Genomic DNA, 13493 nt, shown 5'->3' with positions numbered 1-13493 from the left:
GTATCATGCGGTCATAAATCATTTAACCTTTTTTATTTAAAATTAAACACAAATAGTACTTGACAAAAACTGACCGCACGATGTACGATGAACGGTTAGGATGTGGGGATCCTTAGGATCCCCACAAAGTGGATCTGGAGAGGAGCCTCTTCCAATAGCTAGGTATTTGTGGAAGAAAGGACAATAATAATAATAATCCCTTAGAGTTTTTTTATTTTTTTTAGTACAAAGATCTATTTTATACTAAGAGAAGAGAAGGGAAGAGTGCGGCTAAACCACACAATGGGCAGCCTAATTTTGTATCAAATTCACCATCTACGAAATTCAAATCTAAAACCTCTTACTTACTTTTGAGCATTGTATAAATTTAAAAATCTCCAATATTAATAATGTAGTGGAGGATGTTGAGAGAAAGGCCCGTCCGTCCCCTTTTGTGACATCGATCTCTTGGTCAAGATTGGCAATGCTCTTGGTGTTTCTCGATTTCTCGATCAATGTTAGAATTTAAATGTTTGTTCTGCTCGTCATGCTATTTGTTAATTCCCGTTCCTTCAGGTTTGAAGTTGCTTCTTATGTTAGGGTGGTGAATTCAATTTCAAATATTTTAATGGGAAGTGTTATTGGCACTTCAAAAATCTCATTCTACACTCCTCACAAGTGTATTTTTCTTTTCAAATATAGAAAGTTTGAAGTGTAGAATGAGATTTTTTGAGTACGAATAACAATTCTCTATTTTAATCCGGCCCCTATTTGTTTATAAAGTTAATTAATGTTTTCACCCAAAAAGGAAAACGAAAGTAGTTGATTACTTGATCTTAAGGGTGATACACCATATGGTGGGCTGGCCCATGGAAAACAAGTAAATGGATCGGCTTTTGGGCCGGGTTTGGTTCAAGTTTAATGTCTCTTTCAGTTTAGAGGGAAAGGCCCATGGCAAACAAGTAAATGTGTGTTTTTTTTTTTTTTTTTTCTTTTGGAAACTAACGAGTAAATGTTTAGATACAGAAAAGAGACACTGATGAGACACCCACCTCATGAGTCATGGGAACAACGAACAAATCAACAATTTCATGTTTCTTATCTTTCAAAAAATATTTCATGTTTCTTGAGAAAAATGATGAAAAATGAACACACTTTTTTTAGTCCACGTTCTTCTCATCTGATTTATAGATCATCATGTGGGATGTAAAGATCATAATATTAGGATTCATCAAATTAATGATTTCACAAAAAATATTGATGTAAAACAATTAACAATTAATTCAATTCTCTTCTTTGAGGAATTATTACAAACAGATACAAACTTTTTTCATTGAATTGAAAAAAGAAAAATGGACTAAACAGAGTAAAATGAAAAATTTAAATCCTATGAAAGAATGTATCCACCACTCTCAAAACTCCACGAGAAAATATTAAGAACAAATTAATGATATTTTATCTAATTAAGAACCTTGCTATCATAAAAATTCAGAAACTAAGGTAAAAAATGGGGAACTGTTATTAGCACTTCAAATATTTCATTGTACACTCCTCACAAGTGTATTTTTCTTTCTAATTATAAGAAATTTGAAGTGCCAAATGAGTTTTTAGGAGTGCTACTAACAATTCCCAAAAAATGCATCAACATTTATAACTGAGAGATCAATCACTTCTCTAAGTGGCTCGAACAAGAGGCGATTGAGGCATCGGTGAATGAGGTGACATCATGCACGGAGACATCATGATGTCATCCATTCGCCGAGACTGAAAGCTCAGCCTAAGGTTGCTTTGCCAGTACCTGTTGTTCTTCCTCGGCGCAATTGGGTCCTTGTATTGAGCCACAAAGTTTCGGATTCGTGACAAAGCAATTTCCATGGTCTTGTCATCCATGTTGGCAAAGCAAACTCTGAACCAACCTGGCTCGGGGCAATGAAACGACGAACCTGGTGACACATTGAGCTTAACTTCATGGATTATCGTGTGCCACAACACCATCTCAGCTTCGAACGTCTGCTCCTTGAGCAGCCTACGCAAGTCCATCCATACGAAAAGACCGCCATTGCTCTTCAAGCAGCTTGTGCCGACTTGAGCAAGCTCCATTGTGAAGCGCATGTGCCTTGCTTTTAGCCTTTTAGCACTTTGTGCTATAAACCTCTCCACAAATTCATTGTCTGACAACATTGATGCAATAAGATGCTGAGTTTGTGTCGAAACCAATCCAAAACTTGACATCTTTCGCGCGCAATTAACGACATCATCATTGTAGGAATATACAATGCCAACTCTGAAGCCAGGGAACCCCATGTCCTTAGAAAGACTGTACACAATGTGAATAAGGTTGCGGTTGCATTCAATGTCTTCCTCTATGATCTCGGCTATGCTTATGAAACTTGGCTGGCTGAACACGGTGGCAGCGTAGATTTCATCGCACACTAGGTGGATTTTCTTTTCGTTGATGAATGTCACTAGACTTCTGAGGGTGTCTCTGTCAAGGACAGTGCCCAAGGGATTTGAGGGGTTGGTAATGAGCAAGCCCTTTACTCTGATGTTTGCCTTCTGAGCTTTCTCATAGGCAGCTTCCAAAGCTGCTCTGGTGACTTTGAAATTGTTGGAGCTGTCACAGGCAACTGGTATCAGTTGCACTCCCGTTCGCCACCCCAAATCTCTGTCAAAACTGCAATAAAATAGCAGAAAATTTAGCAAAATGCTGGAGAATAGATGTAATTGTTGTGAATAAGCTCAACTTTTTGTTGTTGTAAATTTCGTTGTAAATATTATTTCCGTATCCTTTAAAGCAATATCCTTAATTAAAACCTTGATGCCTTAGGCCCTAAACAGTTTTCATTAGAATTTTTTTATCATGAAAATATATTTTAATTCTCATGTGTGTCATCACCTCCGTGTTATTGTCTAGATGTCACATGTTGTGTAGGTAAGAATTGAATCATAGAATAAACCAATTGGCTAGTACCGAGAAAGGGGTGGGTGCCTTTACGAATAAATATGTCAAAAGTTTTTTTTGGACGAAAAAAAAAAGGTCCAAAGTTTGAACGGTTGTAAACTGTCCTTCCGAAGGAAAATGGACCTCCCTTTTCCCAAGCATCTTTTTCCAGTTAGTCAAATTATTGAATGGTTCTAAGGCAATATGTTGACCCACCTAAGCTCTAGATGGGCAACAATTGATATTAAATTAAAGGTCTATTTACTCATTTTCTTTCTTAATCCGATCAAACTAACCATAAAACAATATCCAAACATACCCTGGATAATAAGGAACAGGCACCAGAAATGCATCCCCAGGATCAGCCAAGCAAAAAGCGATCGTCTCATGAGCTCCGGTAGCTCCTCCGCTCATAACAATCCGGTCGGCGTCAAATGTGACACGATTTCCTCTCACTCTTCCCATAAAGTTTGCAACAGCCTGTAGATTATTTCACCAAAACAACTTAGTCAATATGCAGTCAAAATATTAATGAAATATTGCTAATATTAATGTAAAATGAATTCAATGCATACATTTCTGAATTCTGGCAATCCATGATAATCCTGAAAGATGGCTATGTCCTTGAATTCATTTACTCCTGCTGCTGTGCAAATGGAGGCTTCTGGATTGTTCAGAACCCACTCTTGGATCAAATCAAAACACATCTGCACAAAGAAGAAGAACCAAGAGTTAATTCTATGCTCTTCATCAAAAGCTACCGAACATATATAAAAAAGAATTGAGAAAGTTTTCGGATTCCGGAAATCTTACTTCATTTTCTGCAAGACCCATCTGGATAACCCCATTAGGGTTCTTGGTGGGGTGAAAAGGATCACTGTCATAAGCCTTCCAGCCATCAAAGTATGGAGAGTTTTCGCCGTGGCCATTGCCTGTTGCTATCTTAGACAACAGTTGCTGTTGGTTGCTCAAAGTAAACCCCATTTTTTAAATGCCTAAAAAATCCTTGCAATGCAGTGAGGAATCTATCAAAGTCTATGGAGAGTAGAGGAGCTAGATCTCTAGGGTTTTAGGTAGTCTTACTGTGCTAAACGGTTTTCGCTTTCGACGATTATTATGCAAGGCACAAACCAAAACCAGATCGATGTGTGATTTAGATGAGGAATGCAGGTTCTTCGATGGTATTTATATAGGAAGTCTGGTCTCAGATGGCTATGGAAAATGAGAATCTGAAGCTTCCTTGAAGGAGCAATATGGTTGCTATTCCTTAAACAATGTCTCTGAGATACTACCAGGACTTTGAAGCTGAGTTGGAAAAAACAAACACGTACTTGGTCACTTCCTTCTTGTGAGGACAAGGCTAGTCGTGAAGGGTACTGTCAGCCATCATCACCAACTTTCCAGTTTAATATTCTGTATTCATTTGGTCTCTACATTTAGTCAAACCAACCTATAATAGGGAAGTTTGTGGCAAAAACAAAACTCTATTACATGGTCAAACTAGCCCATATGATGCTGATGTGGTAGGTTGAGAATTGACTTCAAAGTTAAATTCCTTTTATATAAAATATGAGATGGATGCTTTAGTAAGCGATTACGATGAAAACTTGTGTAGGGTTGCCAATTAAGGCAGCTCTCATATCAGATGCGATTAAAATACAATAAATCTCATGCTTTGGTGAGAACTTTCATACGAATGACGTGGTCTGAATGCCTCCACACAATTCTATCCTACCAAAATTCTTTCATACAATGATGTAGTATGATGATCCATCTAAGTTTAGGGTTTGTTGTCATGGATTATAAATTATGAAACATTTTACATTTCCAAGTGTAACTGTATATGTAGTAGTAGCCAAGAAAATTCCAGTCTTTTAGTATGACTGGGATACACTCATATACTGGGATTCATATCAAAATCTGGATTAAAAATAAAAACATCTTAGTATATTTTGCTGTCTTTTCATCCCGTAATGGCTCAAGAATTCAAAAGAGAGAGCTCTGAACTTAATGGTGGTCCATCTAGAACGTTCGACTTTAGGTCCCATACATTTTAATTGTACTATTTTTTTCTGGTGGAACAATAATGCAACTGAGAATTGCGTTTGCACCAGATTTTTTATAGTGCAGTAGTTTGGTATCTCAGCCATATAATATGACTAAAATTCTACGGTGCTCTAAAACATATAATATTCTTAATTTTTTTAATTGTTAGTGAAAAAAGTTGGGATTTCACCACAAAATCAATTGGCAATATGAATAGTAACTTAACTACTTACAAGCATCAGTCTGTTTAGTGGGCTGGAGGAGATTGGGCCTTAAGGATATGATTGGACTGACAAGGATTTGTAAGACATGACTTGTAACCTATATATAAGAATGAGTTAGATAACTCACTCTATTGTAGACTCATAATCTATCATGTTTAGTTTTGTCCATCTCACATTTGAGAACAATGGACTGGACTCAAGTCCATTTTAATTGATCACAACCTATCTCATTTAGCCCATGAAACAAGAGGTTTGCCTCTCGTCAATGTGAAACTCACCAATTAGCTACATGAGGAGTAACTTAACTACTTATAAGCACATGCAAGATACTCCTCCCGTCAATGTAGGATTCATTCTCAACAATTAAATCTCAATTTTGTATTTTTAAACTAAGAATTATATGAGTGTCTTGTTGGAACCCACCTAAGATCAGTTTGGGAGTGTAAGTCGGTATTTTACTAAAAATAAATAGTGTTTTTGTACTTACAAATCAACAGATTTTTCTCTCCTGTGCACTGAGTTGTGTGTGCATGGGTTGGGCATGATCCGGTTGGGTCTAGTGATTCCATAACGACACTTCAATAATAACAGTCTACGACATCACAACAACATTTTAACCATACTCCAACAATCTAGCGACAACTCTATAGCATTGTAACGACATGTCATATGTTGCGCTTGATCCAAATTTAACCATATTACAGTGTCATTGTAGCGCCACCCAACCGGGTCCTGCGCATTAAAAGAGGGAATTTTACAAAGAAATAGAGAATGAATTTGAGAGTTCTATCTTAAGAAGTTCATTATGGAAACCAAACGGTCCTTAAGTTCGTCTCCGTTCATTGGTTCTATTGATTCCCTGAAAACATTAAACGCAATGGTTATTTTAATCATGGAAATTATAAAAGAAATAGGGTAAAGTACAAAAAATTACCTCAACTATTGGTGTCACGACAGTTTCATACCTTATCTTTTAAAATTGACAATGTCATAACTCATATTTATAATTTGTTTCAACGTTATACCTTCCGTTAGCTTGGCCATTTATTTCTCAGTTAAATGTTGACGTGGCTTGATCCGGGACCCATTTTTTATTAAAAAATTAATAAAATATTATTAAAAAAAACAATCATTTAATATTATTTAAATAATAAAATAATAAAAAAGTACATAAAAAAAATAAAAAATAAACCTCTCCTTTCGTCCCTCCCCCCTCTCTCTCTTCCCCATCTTCCTACAACCCAGAAAGAAGAAGAAGAGGAGGAGGAAGAAGAAGAAGAAGAAGAAGAAGAAGAAGAAGAAGAAGAAGAAGAAGAAGAAGAAGAAGAAGAAGAAGAAGAAGAAGAAGAAGAAGAAGAAGAAGAAGAAGAAGAAGAAGAAGAAGAAGAAGAAGAAGAAGAAGAAGAAGAAGAAGAAGAAGAAGAAGAAGAAGAAGAAGAAGAAGAAGAAGAAGAAGAAGAAGAAGAAGAAGAAGAAGAAGAAGAAGAAGAGAAAAAAAAAAAAAAACCCAAACCAAACCCAGTTCGGCCCCCCTCCCCCCACCACAAACCCAACCCCCTGCAACCCAGAAAGAAGGAGGAGGAAGAAGAAGAAAAAGAAAAAAAAAAAAAAAAAAAAAAAAACCCAACCCAACCCGAAGAAGGAAAAAAAAAAAATGGGAAACCCAGTTCGTCCTCCCTCGCCCCCCTCCCCCACACACCCAATCAACCAATTTGCAAAAGAAGAACAAGAAGAAGAAGAGAGAAGGGAAAAAAAAAAAACCCACTTCGTCCATCCCCCCCCCCCCGGCACCCACCCTCTTCCCTCCACACTCATTCCCCCCCCCCCCCCCATTTTCTCCGCACCCAGGTTCTCAACCTTCGGAATCAACCTGGCGAAGGTTTCCTAATTCCACCTCAACAGGATCTGGGTTTTTTTTTTTTTTTTGGGTTGCAAGTAATGGGTGCGAGGTTGGGTGCAGAGGGTGGGTGGGGAGGTTGGGTGAGGAGAATGGGTGCGGGGAGAAGAGGGGGTGGGGAGCAGGGAAAACAAATTGGTTTTTTTTTTTTTCTCTTCTTTTTTTTTCTGGGTTGCAGTTGCAGAAAGGGGGAAGAAGATGAAGATGGGGAGAAGAGAGAGATGGGGGGAAGGGGACGAATTGACGTTGGTTTTTTTTTTTTTTTTTTTAATAACTTTTCTTTATTTTTTTTTAATATTTAAAAAATATTAAATGATTTTTTTTAGTTTTTAATAATTTTTTAATAAAAAATGGGTCTCGGATCAAGCCACATCAGCATTTAACTAAAAAATAAACGGTTAAGATAACGGAAGGTATAACATTGACACAAATTCGTAAGATGAGGTATGACATTGTCAATTTTAAAAGATGATGTATGAAAGTGTCGTGACACCAATAATTGAGGTAGTTTTTTGTACTTTACCCAAAGAAATAGTATTTCCTAGTCATAAGTTCTAAATGAATACTATTTGACTCTTTACACGTAAAATGTTATTCTCCTTTACATAACGACTTGGTATTATTTTATTACACAAAATGGGCAAACCAAACGTAAAAAGTCTTTCTTCTTCTGAAAAAAGTTCATTCCGCGCAAACCAAACTATCACATCCCAGCCCAGGCCCCCACCACATTCCGGGCTCAACTCCACCGTCGCACGATATTGTCTGCTTTGGATCCTGACCACACCCTTACGGTTTTGTTTCTGGGAACTCACACGAGAACTTACTAGTGGGTCAACCATACTGGAAATGTTCTCGACTGAACTCGCTTAACTTCGGAGTTCCTATGGAATCTGAAGCCAATGAGCTCCCATAAGGCCGGTAGAGATGAGAATATACATATAAGACCTACAGAATCCACTCCCTTGAATAAAGTGGATTGTTACACAAACGGGCTCTAAGTTGGACTCCGTTCATTGATTCACTTGAAAACAATTTAAAATATGGGTGGCTCTCTGCTGTTATTGGTATTTTTGTCAACGAAAGAGGGTGGCTATTGCTAACATTATGGGTCAAGGTTACTTTTTTTGGTCAGCATTTCCATATGCTAGCAGAGACTACTGCCGTTAGTGCAGCAGAGTGTATCATCGAACCGACTTTCCTTTGGTTATGATCTATTGGCCGTGGAAATTAATTTTCCCTATTTTTTGTCAAAGGTCATATGATAGAAATTAGAATGGTTCATCCTCCACGCGGTGCGTTGAAATTTTTATTCCAATTCAAACCTTTGTAAAAAAAACCCACCACAGGGTAGTTCAGCGATTGGAGTCGAATTTCAAACTCGTATTCTACACAGCACATCTTGGGTTCGATTCTTGGCGTTGGTAAATCACACGATTGTGGCAAAACTAAAATATCTGTGTAAGTCTTTCGGATCCTGAAATAATGGATTGCCGTAACACTTTGAAATGATCCCTAAACAATTTTAATTAAGCAGAAAATTGCAGACCATTATATCGCTGTGAAATGATCGAGTCGGGTTTAAGTAACTGTTCTGCCCTCGGGTTTGGAAGCAATTTAGTCAATGGATATCCAAAGATTGTATGCCTCTCCTCTTCCCACATGGTTTTTATTTGTTTCTTCTTTTAAATTCTGAATACTTGGAATAAATGAGAACACTTGGAAAAATAAAACCACACATGAGATACATATGTTTATGTCACATGCTATAAAGATTGATTCGACCAAGAAAGATTAAATGTCGCAGCGAATGACGGTATTCTGCACACTAATGAGTTAACTCACGGGAAATGATTCATGTACATTTTTTTTTTCTTTTTCTGAACGTTAATATTTGATTCAATAATAATAATAATAAAAGCTAGCAATAAATTTATGTGAGAAATGTGTGAAAACCATTTTCCTAACTTGGTTAGAATTCCACAATGTCGCCAAGGTTCAAGCCATATTGCCGAAAAAAAAGAAAAGAAAAATAAAATAAATGGATATTGGTAATGTACAGAAGAAAAAACACATTAGTTTGGACAACTTATTACGTTCAGGTCTGCATTATAAAACATATCTTAAACACCTATGGAAATTGATGGAGAAATCTTGCATGCAATTGATGTAAGAGCAACTCCAGCATTGCAAAGGCCCCCAGGGCAACTCACTATTGAATAGCCTCCCGTGAACAGTAACTGTCTTTTACATCTTCACCCTTAAACTAAATAGTCATGGCAATAAGCAATAAAATATTAGTATTTTTTATTTTATAAAATAATAAAAAAATATTTTTATTTGTAATTTCGGATAGGATTTTTAATTGGTCTCATTGTACCACGTGTTATTAAATAAAAAATTACAACTCAAAGTATTTGAGAAAATATAAAATTATGGTGTAAGTTGAAAGATAATGATAACATATTTATAGAAAAATTAAATCAATTTTTTTTTCGGATTTTTTTATTAACTTTTTACTTTTTTTTAATTAATTTTTTACATTTTTTTATTAATTTTTACATTTTTTATTAATTTTATATCGTGGCTGCATCACCTTGATGTTAGCCATGCATCACATAGGTTTCAGGCTCGTGGACCACAAATTCGTGCCGAGGCTCTCGCTCGGGCCCTTCCCCTTGCCCACACACCCGCATGGGTTGGAGGTTGTTGTTGGGGCTATTGGGTCTTGGAAGTCGCCTATCCATCGGGCTAGCACGCCCGGTGGAGTTGCTCTAGTCCGTGGCATGTGAATGCAAAAGACTATTGTGAGAGTAAGTGTTGTATTGTATACACTTGTACCACCAATTGTTACATCTGTTTTACAAGACAAAACTCACACAATATCGATGTGACTACCTGGTCTAAGCACGTCACGTGACTCAACGGTGCGAAAGGAGTTTTATTAAATAAATAAATAAAATTACACCTAATCAGGGACACAAACTTTGAAAAGGAATCGTTTCAGTTCACTGTTGGTATGAAATAAAATGACCATTGACTGCGGAAATATGAAATTGTTTACTAAAGTAAACCAAATTTCCTAGACATTATGCGAAGCTTAAATGCTTTCAATGTTTTCGACTCCAGGCTTAAAAGTCTACTAATTAACACGAAAAAGTTGGAACTTTTACAATCAGGCTCAAAGCTTTTCAATCCTTTGGACTCCATTCAAATTTGGCAAACTGACTAGTAACTTTGATGGTCAAACAAAATGTCAAAACCAACTACATGACCATTAGCTTGGAATTTGAAACCACCTGCGTAGCATGTTTTTGCAACAAACACATGGTTTCAAGTCCAATAATCGCCCGACGGAGAAATTATTCTGTTTCCGTGGCATCATCTGTCCCGATTCTATAGTGTCACGCTTCCATCACGAATAAATCTTATGACGTTTTTCAAAGAAATCTAGCACAAAGGAGAAATAACTTTTCATATATGTGATTCCAACTACATGCACAGTTGTGTGGAGTACGTAAATTGATTACCTATAAGCTGCAAGCGGAACAGCCGCGTACAAGTCATGAGATGAACTACATCAGTCACAATTTTGGGACCTGCAATCGAAGGCCTCTTTCTACTTTCTCATAAGAAGAACCACTGTGTGAGCTGCAATACTTCGGTTTTCGCCAAGACTGTCCACCTTCTCATGAGTTTTAGCTTTGAGATTCACAACGGAGGGGTCTGCTCCAAGCAGCTTAGCCAAGTTGGCCCTCATAACCTCTTTGTGTGGGCTCAGTTTTGGTCTTTGAAGAATCAAAGTAGCATCTAAGTTTCCAATCTCATAACCTGCCTCGTGCATCAATCTCACCTGGAATATTCTCAGTATTATTTGATATCTAAAAACAATTTTCCATATTAAACTCGGGAAATGCTTTTTAATGTAAAAAAACCATGAAAATCTATGAAGAATCGAAGATCCATGACAAGCTTTGCAGCCAGGACTCGGATTTTGAGTCCCCGAGGCTTGGGACTCGTATTTCGAGTCCCTGAGGCTGAAGGGAGCATGTGAAACTGGGTATTATAGATGAACAGGCAATCCATCTTTTCAGCCTAATGCCCACACATGCTCCTACCTCACTCAATAATAGAGACTCTAAGCAGGCATTTGGACTAAGGCATACGGCTCATGATTTGGAACTCAAGGCCAGAAAATTGAGATCTGGTATCCAGGACTCAGCGCAGAAGTACCGGACAGAACCTACGGTGACAGGAGCTTTTCACCGTGTCTCAAAGTTCGGGTCGTGTGGCCTGGCAGTGGAGACAAACTCTTGAAACCAGAGACACCATGTGGCAAGTATCCATTGGACGGATGGTGTAACGCTTGAACATGTGGCAATCATCTATGGCATCGGTGGATGACACTAGGAGTATATATTGGTTGCAAGAGATTTTCTCTCCAGACAGTGCCTGGATTTATGGCTCACTGTTGTAATACATTCTTAAGGTTTTCAATTTCTGAATGCAATCTTATCGAAAAGACTGAAAAGCGAGAATTTTGTTTTCAGATTTTGGACAAATCGTTGTAGACCTCAAAAAACAAAACAATTGTATCGACATCACAATCCAAAAGCCCTCAACTAAATTGCTTAGTCTAACTTTTATAGCATCCACTCACCATAAGCGACACACAATCAGAGTTTTTTCATCCCAAACGTCACAACTCATGAAAAACAACCGTTATCGAGAACCAAAGACATAAAATTTTCACAATTGCATGCTATATGAATCCTTAAACTCGACAAAAAAGCTCAAATAAATCAAAACAGTAAGAACAAGGACGAGGAGGAGGATAACTTACAGCTTCTTTGATGAACACGGATGAAGCTGCACCCCTCCACTTCGGATCCGAATCGGGAAATATCTGCCCGATATCCGGAAGCCCCAAAGCCCCCAATATCGCATCCACCACACAATGAAGCAACACATCCCCTACACAAAATTCAAATCCAAAATCCAAAAATTAAATCGAAAACTTGATAGAATAAATTAAAAAGGTGAAATTACGGGAAGAAAAGGTAGAATAATGGAGCAATTACCGTCGGAATGCGCCTCGCAGCCTCTGTCGTGAGGTATGTCGATGCCGCCGATGATCAGAGGGTACCCGGGCTCCAGCCTGTGCAGGTCGAACCCGTGCCCGACCCGAAAAGGCAAGAGCCTGGACGGAGTGGCGATAGCCGGAGCTTGGTCGACCTCGAAGGCCGTGCTCGCAGAGGCGCAAAAGACTGGCCTGCGTGGCGTTTTGGGGGTTCGGAGAGACAGAGGAGCCGAGGGTTGAAGATAGTATGGGTTTAGGGCGGGGAGGTGGGAGCAAGGAAGAGGGCGGGAGAGTGGCTTGGTGATTGTGGCGGTAGTGATTGAGAAGGCGCACGCCGGAGTAGCTGCCATGGCCATAGCTGAAGGTTGATGCTCTGGCACAGGACTCGATACGACGGCGTTGTGGTATATCTGGTTTCTGTTAGTGTTGGCCCTGTTGGGTGTATGGCTGAGTTCTAGTTCGCCAAACAGGAGCCTCTCCGGATCCATTTGATGAACATTCGGAAATCGTGTCGATGATGTACATCGTACGGTCGGTTTTTATCAATTTAATTTAATTTTAAATAAAAAATATTTAAAATAATTCCTAACCACATATTATACGATAAATAGATATGATTCACGGTTCTTCAAAATAATCCGACAAGAATCTTAATTCCAAGTTCACAACCCACTTATTTGTCTCAACTGAAATTCGAGTGGGCAGTGGCATATTCTTCAATATCCTAACTTGGTAATTAAATTATTAATCATGATTAAGATAGGAGAACTTTAACATAAAGTTCTTAGAACTGTTCATTTTAGCAAAAAATCATACTTTTACACTAAAAAGTCAATATTGTTACTATACACTTTACCCTTTATTTTGTTTTTATCGTTAAAACTCAAAGTTCTCAAGCTCTTCTCATTAGTTTTCCTTAAAATTATTTGGATTAACAAATCCAATGTATATTTTTTGGCTGAGTTCTGTTTCTTTAATTGACAAAGTACAGATAAGGGATGAGATATACGCAAATGTTTGTAATCAATTGTAAGTATTAACAGACACTTTATACTTTCACAAATTATGAATCGAAACGATTGATTAGAAAGATTCTTATTTGGTATGCACAATAGTATTTACACTTTTGGCAATGTAAAAAGAGAGTTTTAACGGAACACTTTTGGTATTATTCACTTTTAACGAAAATAACATTTTTACTGAAAAAAATCACTTTTGGTATTATTCACTTACAACTCATTTTTTGTCATTTTGATTGAAACTCAAAGTTTCCAAGTCATTTTCATTACTTTTACCATGTAAAAATGCCAAATACGAAGACAATAA

The 13493-nt window shown here is 37.6% G+C and overlaps 2 protein-coding genes across 2 annotated transcripts; both read right to left on the bottom strand.

Moving 5' to 3' along the window:
- Positions 1-1422: 1422 nt before the first annotated feature.
- Positions 1423-4192, bottom strand: LOC137713441 (1-aminocyclopropane-1-carboxylate synthase-like). The gene is made up of 4 exons (XM_068452736.2): positions 3734-4192; positions 3496-3627; positions 3240-3400; positions 1423-2653 (listed from the first exon to the last, which is right to left on the bottom strand). Exons 1-4 carry the CDS (start codon positions 3902-3904, stop codon positions 1654-1656), a joined length of 1464 nt encoding a protein of 487 aa, XP_068308837.2. The 5' UTR covers positions 3905-4192; the 3' UTR covers positions 1423-1653.
- Positions 4193-10545: 6353 nt separating this feature from the next.
- Positions 10546-12645, bottom strand: ISPF (isoprenoid F). The gene is made up of 3 exons (XM_068452051.2): positions 12169-12645; positions 11931-12061; positions 10546-10940 (listed from the first exon to the last, which is right to left on the bottom strand). The coding sequence occupies exons 1-3, from the start codon at positions 12521-12523 to the stop codon at positions 10707-10709; spliced, it is 720 nt and encodes a 239-aa protein (XP_068308152.2). The 5' UTR covers positions 12524-12645; the 3' UTR covers positions 10546-10706.
- Positions 12646-13493: the final 848 nt, after the last annotated feature.

The sequence above is a fragment of the Pyrus communis genome, chromosome 14 (genome assembly GCF_041283825.1).
Source record: "Pyrus communis isolate YQ-2024b chromosome 14, ASM4128382v1, whole genome shotgun sequence".
NCBI lineage: Eukaryota > Viridiplantae > Streptophyta > Magnoliopsida > Rosales > Rosaceae > Pyrus > Pyrus communis.
Note: the sequence above shows the minus strand (reverse complement) of the source record. Positions and strands in the feature narration are given on the sequence as shown.

Excerpts from the sequence above, each read along its gene's own strand:
- ISPF (XM_068452051.2), bottom strand. The coding sequence starts at position 12,523 with ATGGCCATGGCAGCTACTCCGGCGTGCGCCTTCTCAATCACTACCGCC. Across the intron at positions 12,062-12,168 it reads CTGCGAGGCGCATTCCGACG|GGGATGTGTTGCTTCATTGT; the intron begins GTAATTGCTCCA and ends AATTTTGTGTAG. Across the intron at positions 10,941-11,930 it reads CCGTGTTCATCAAAGAAGCT|GTGAGATTGATGCACGAGGC; the intron begins GTAAGTTATCCT and ends AGAATATTCCAG.
- LOC137713441 (XM_068452736.2), bottom strand. The coding sequence starts at position 3,904 with ATGGGGTTTACTTTGAGCAACCAACAGCAACTGTTGTCTAAGATAGCA. Across the intron at positions 3,628-3,733 it reads TGGGTCTTGCAGAAAATGAA|ATGTGTTTTGATTTGATCCA; the intron begins GTAAGATTTCCG and ends TTCTTTGTGCAG. Across the intron at positions 3,401-3,495 it reads GATTGCCAGAATTCAGAAAT|GCTGTTGCAAACTTTATGGG; the intron begins GTATGCATTGAA and ends AATAATCTACAG.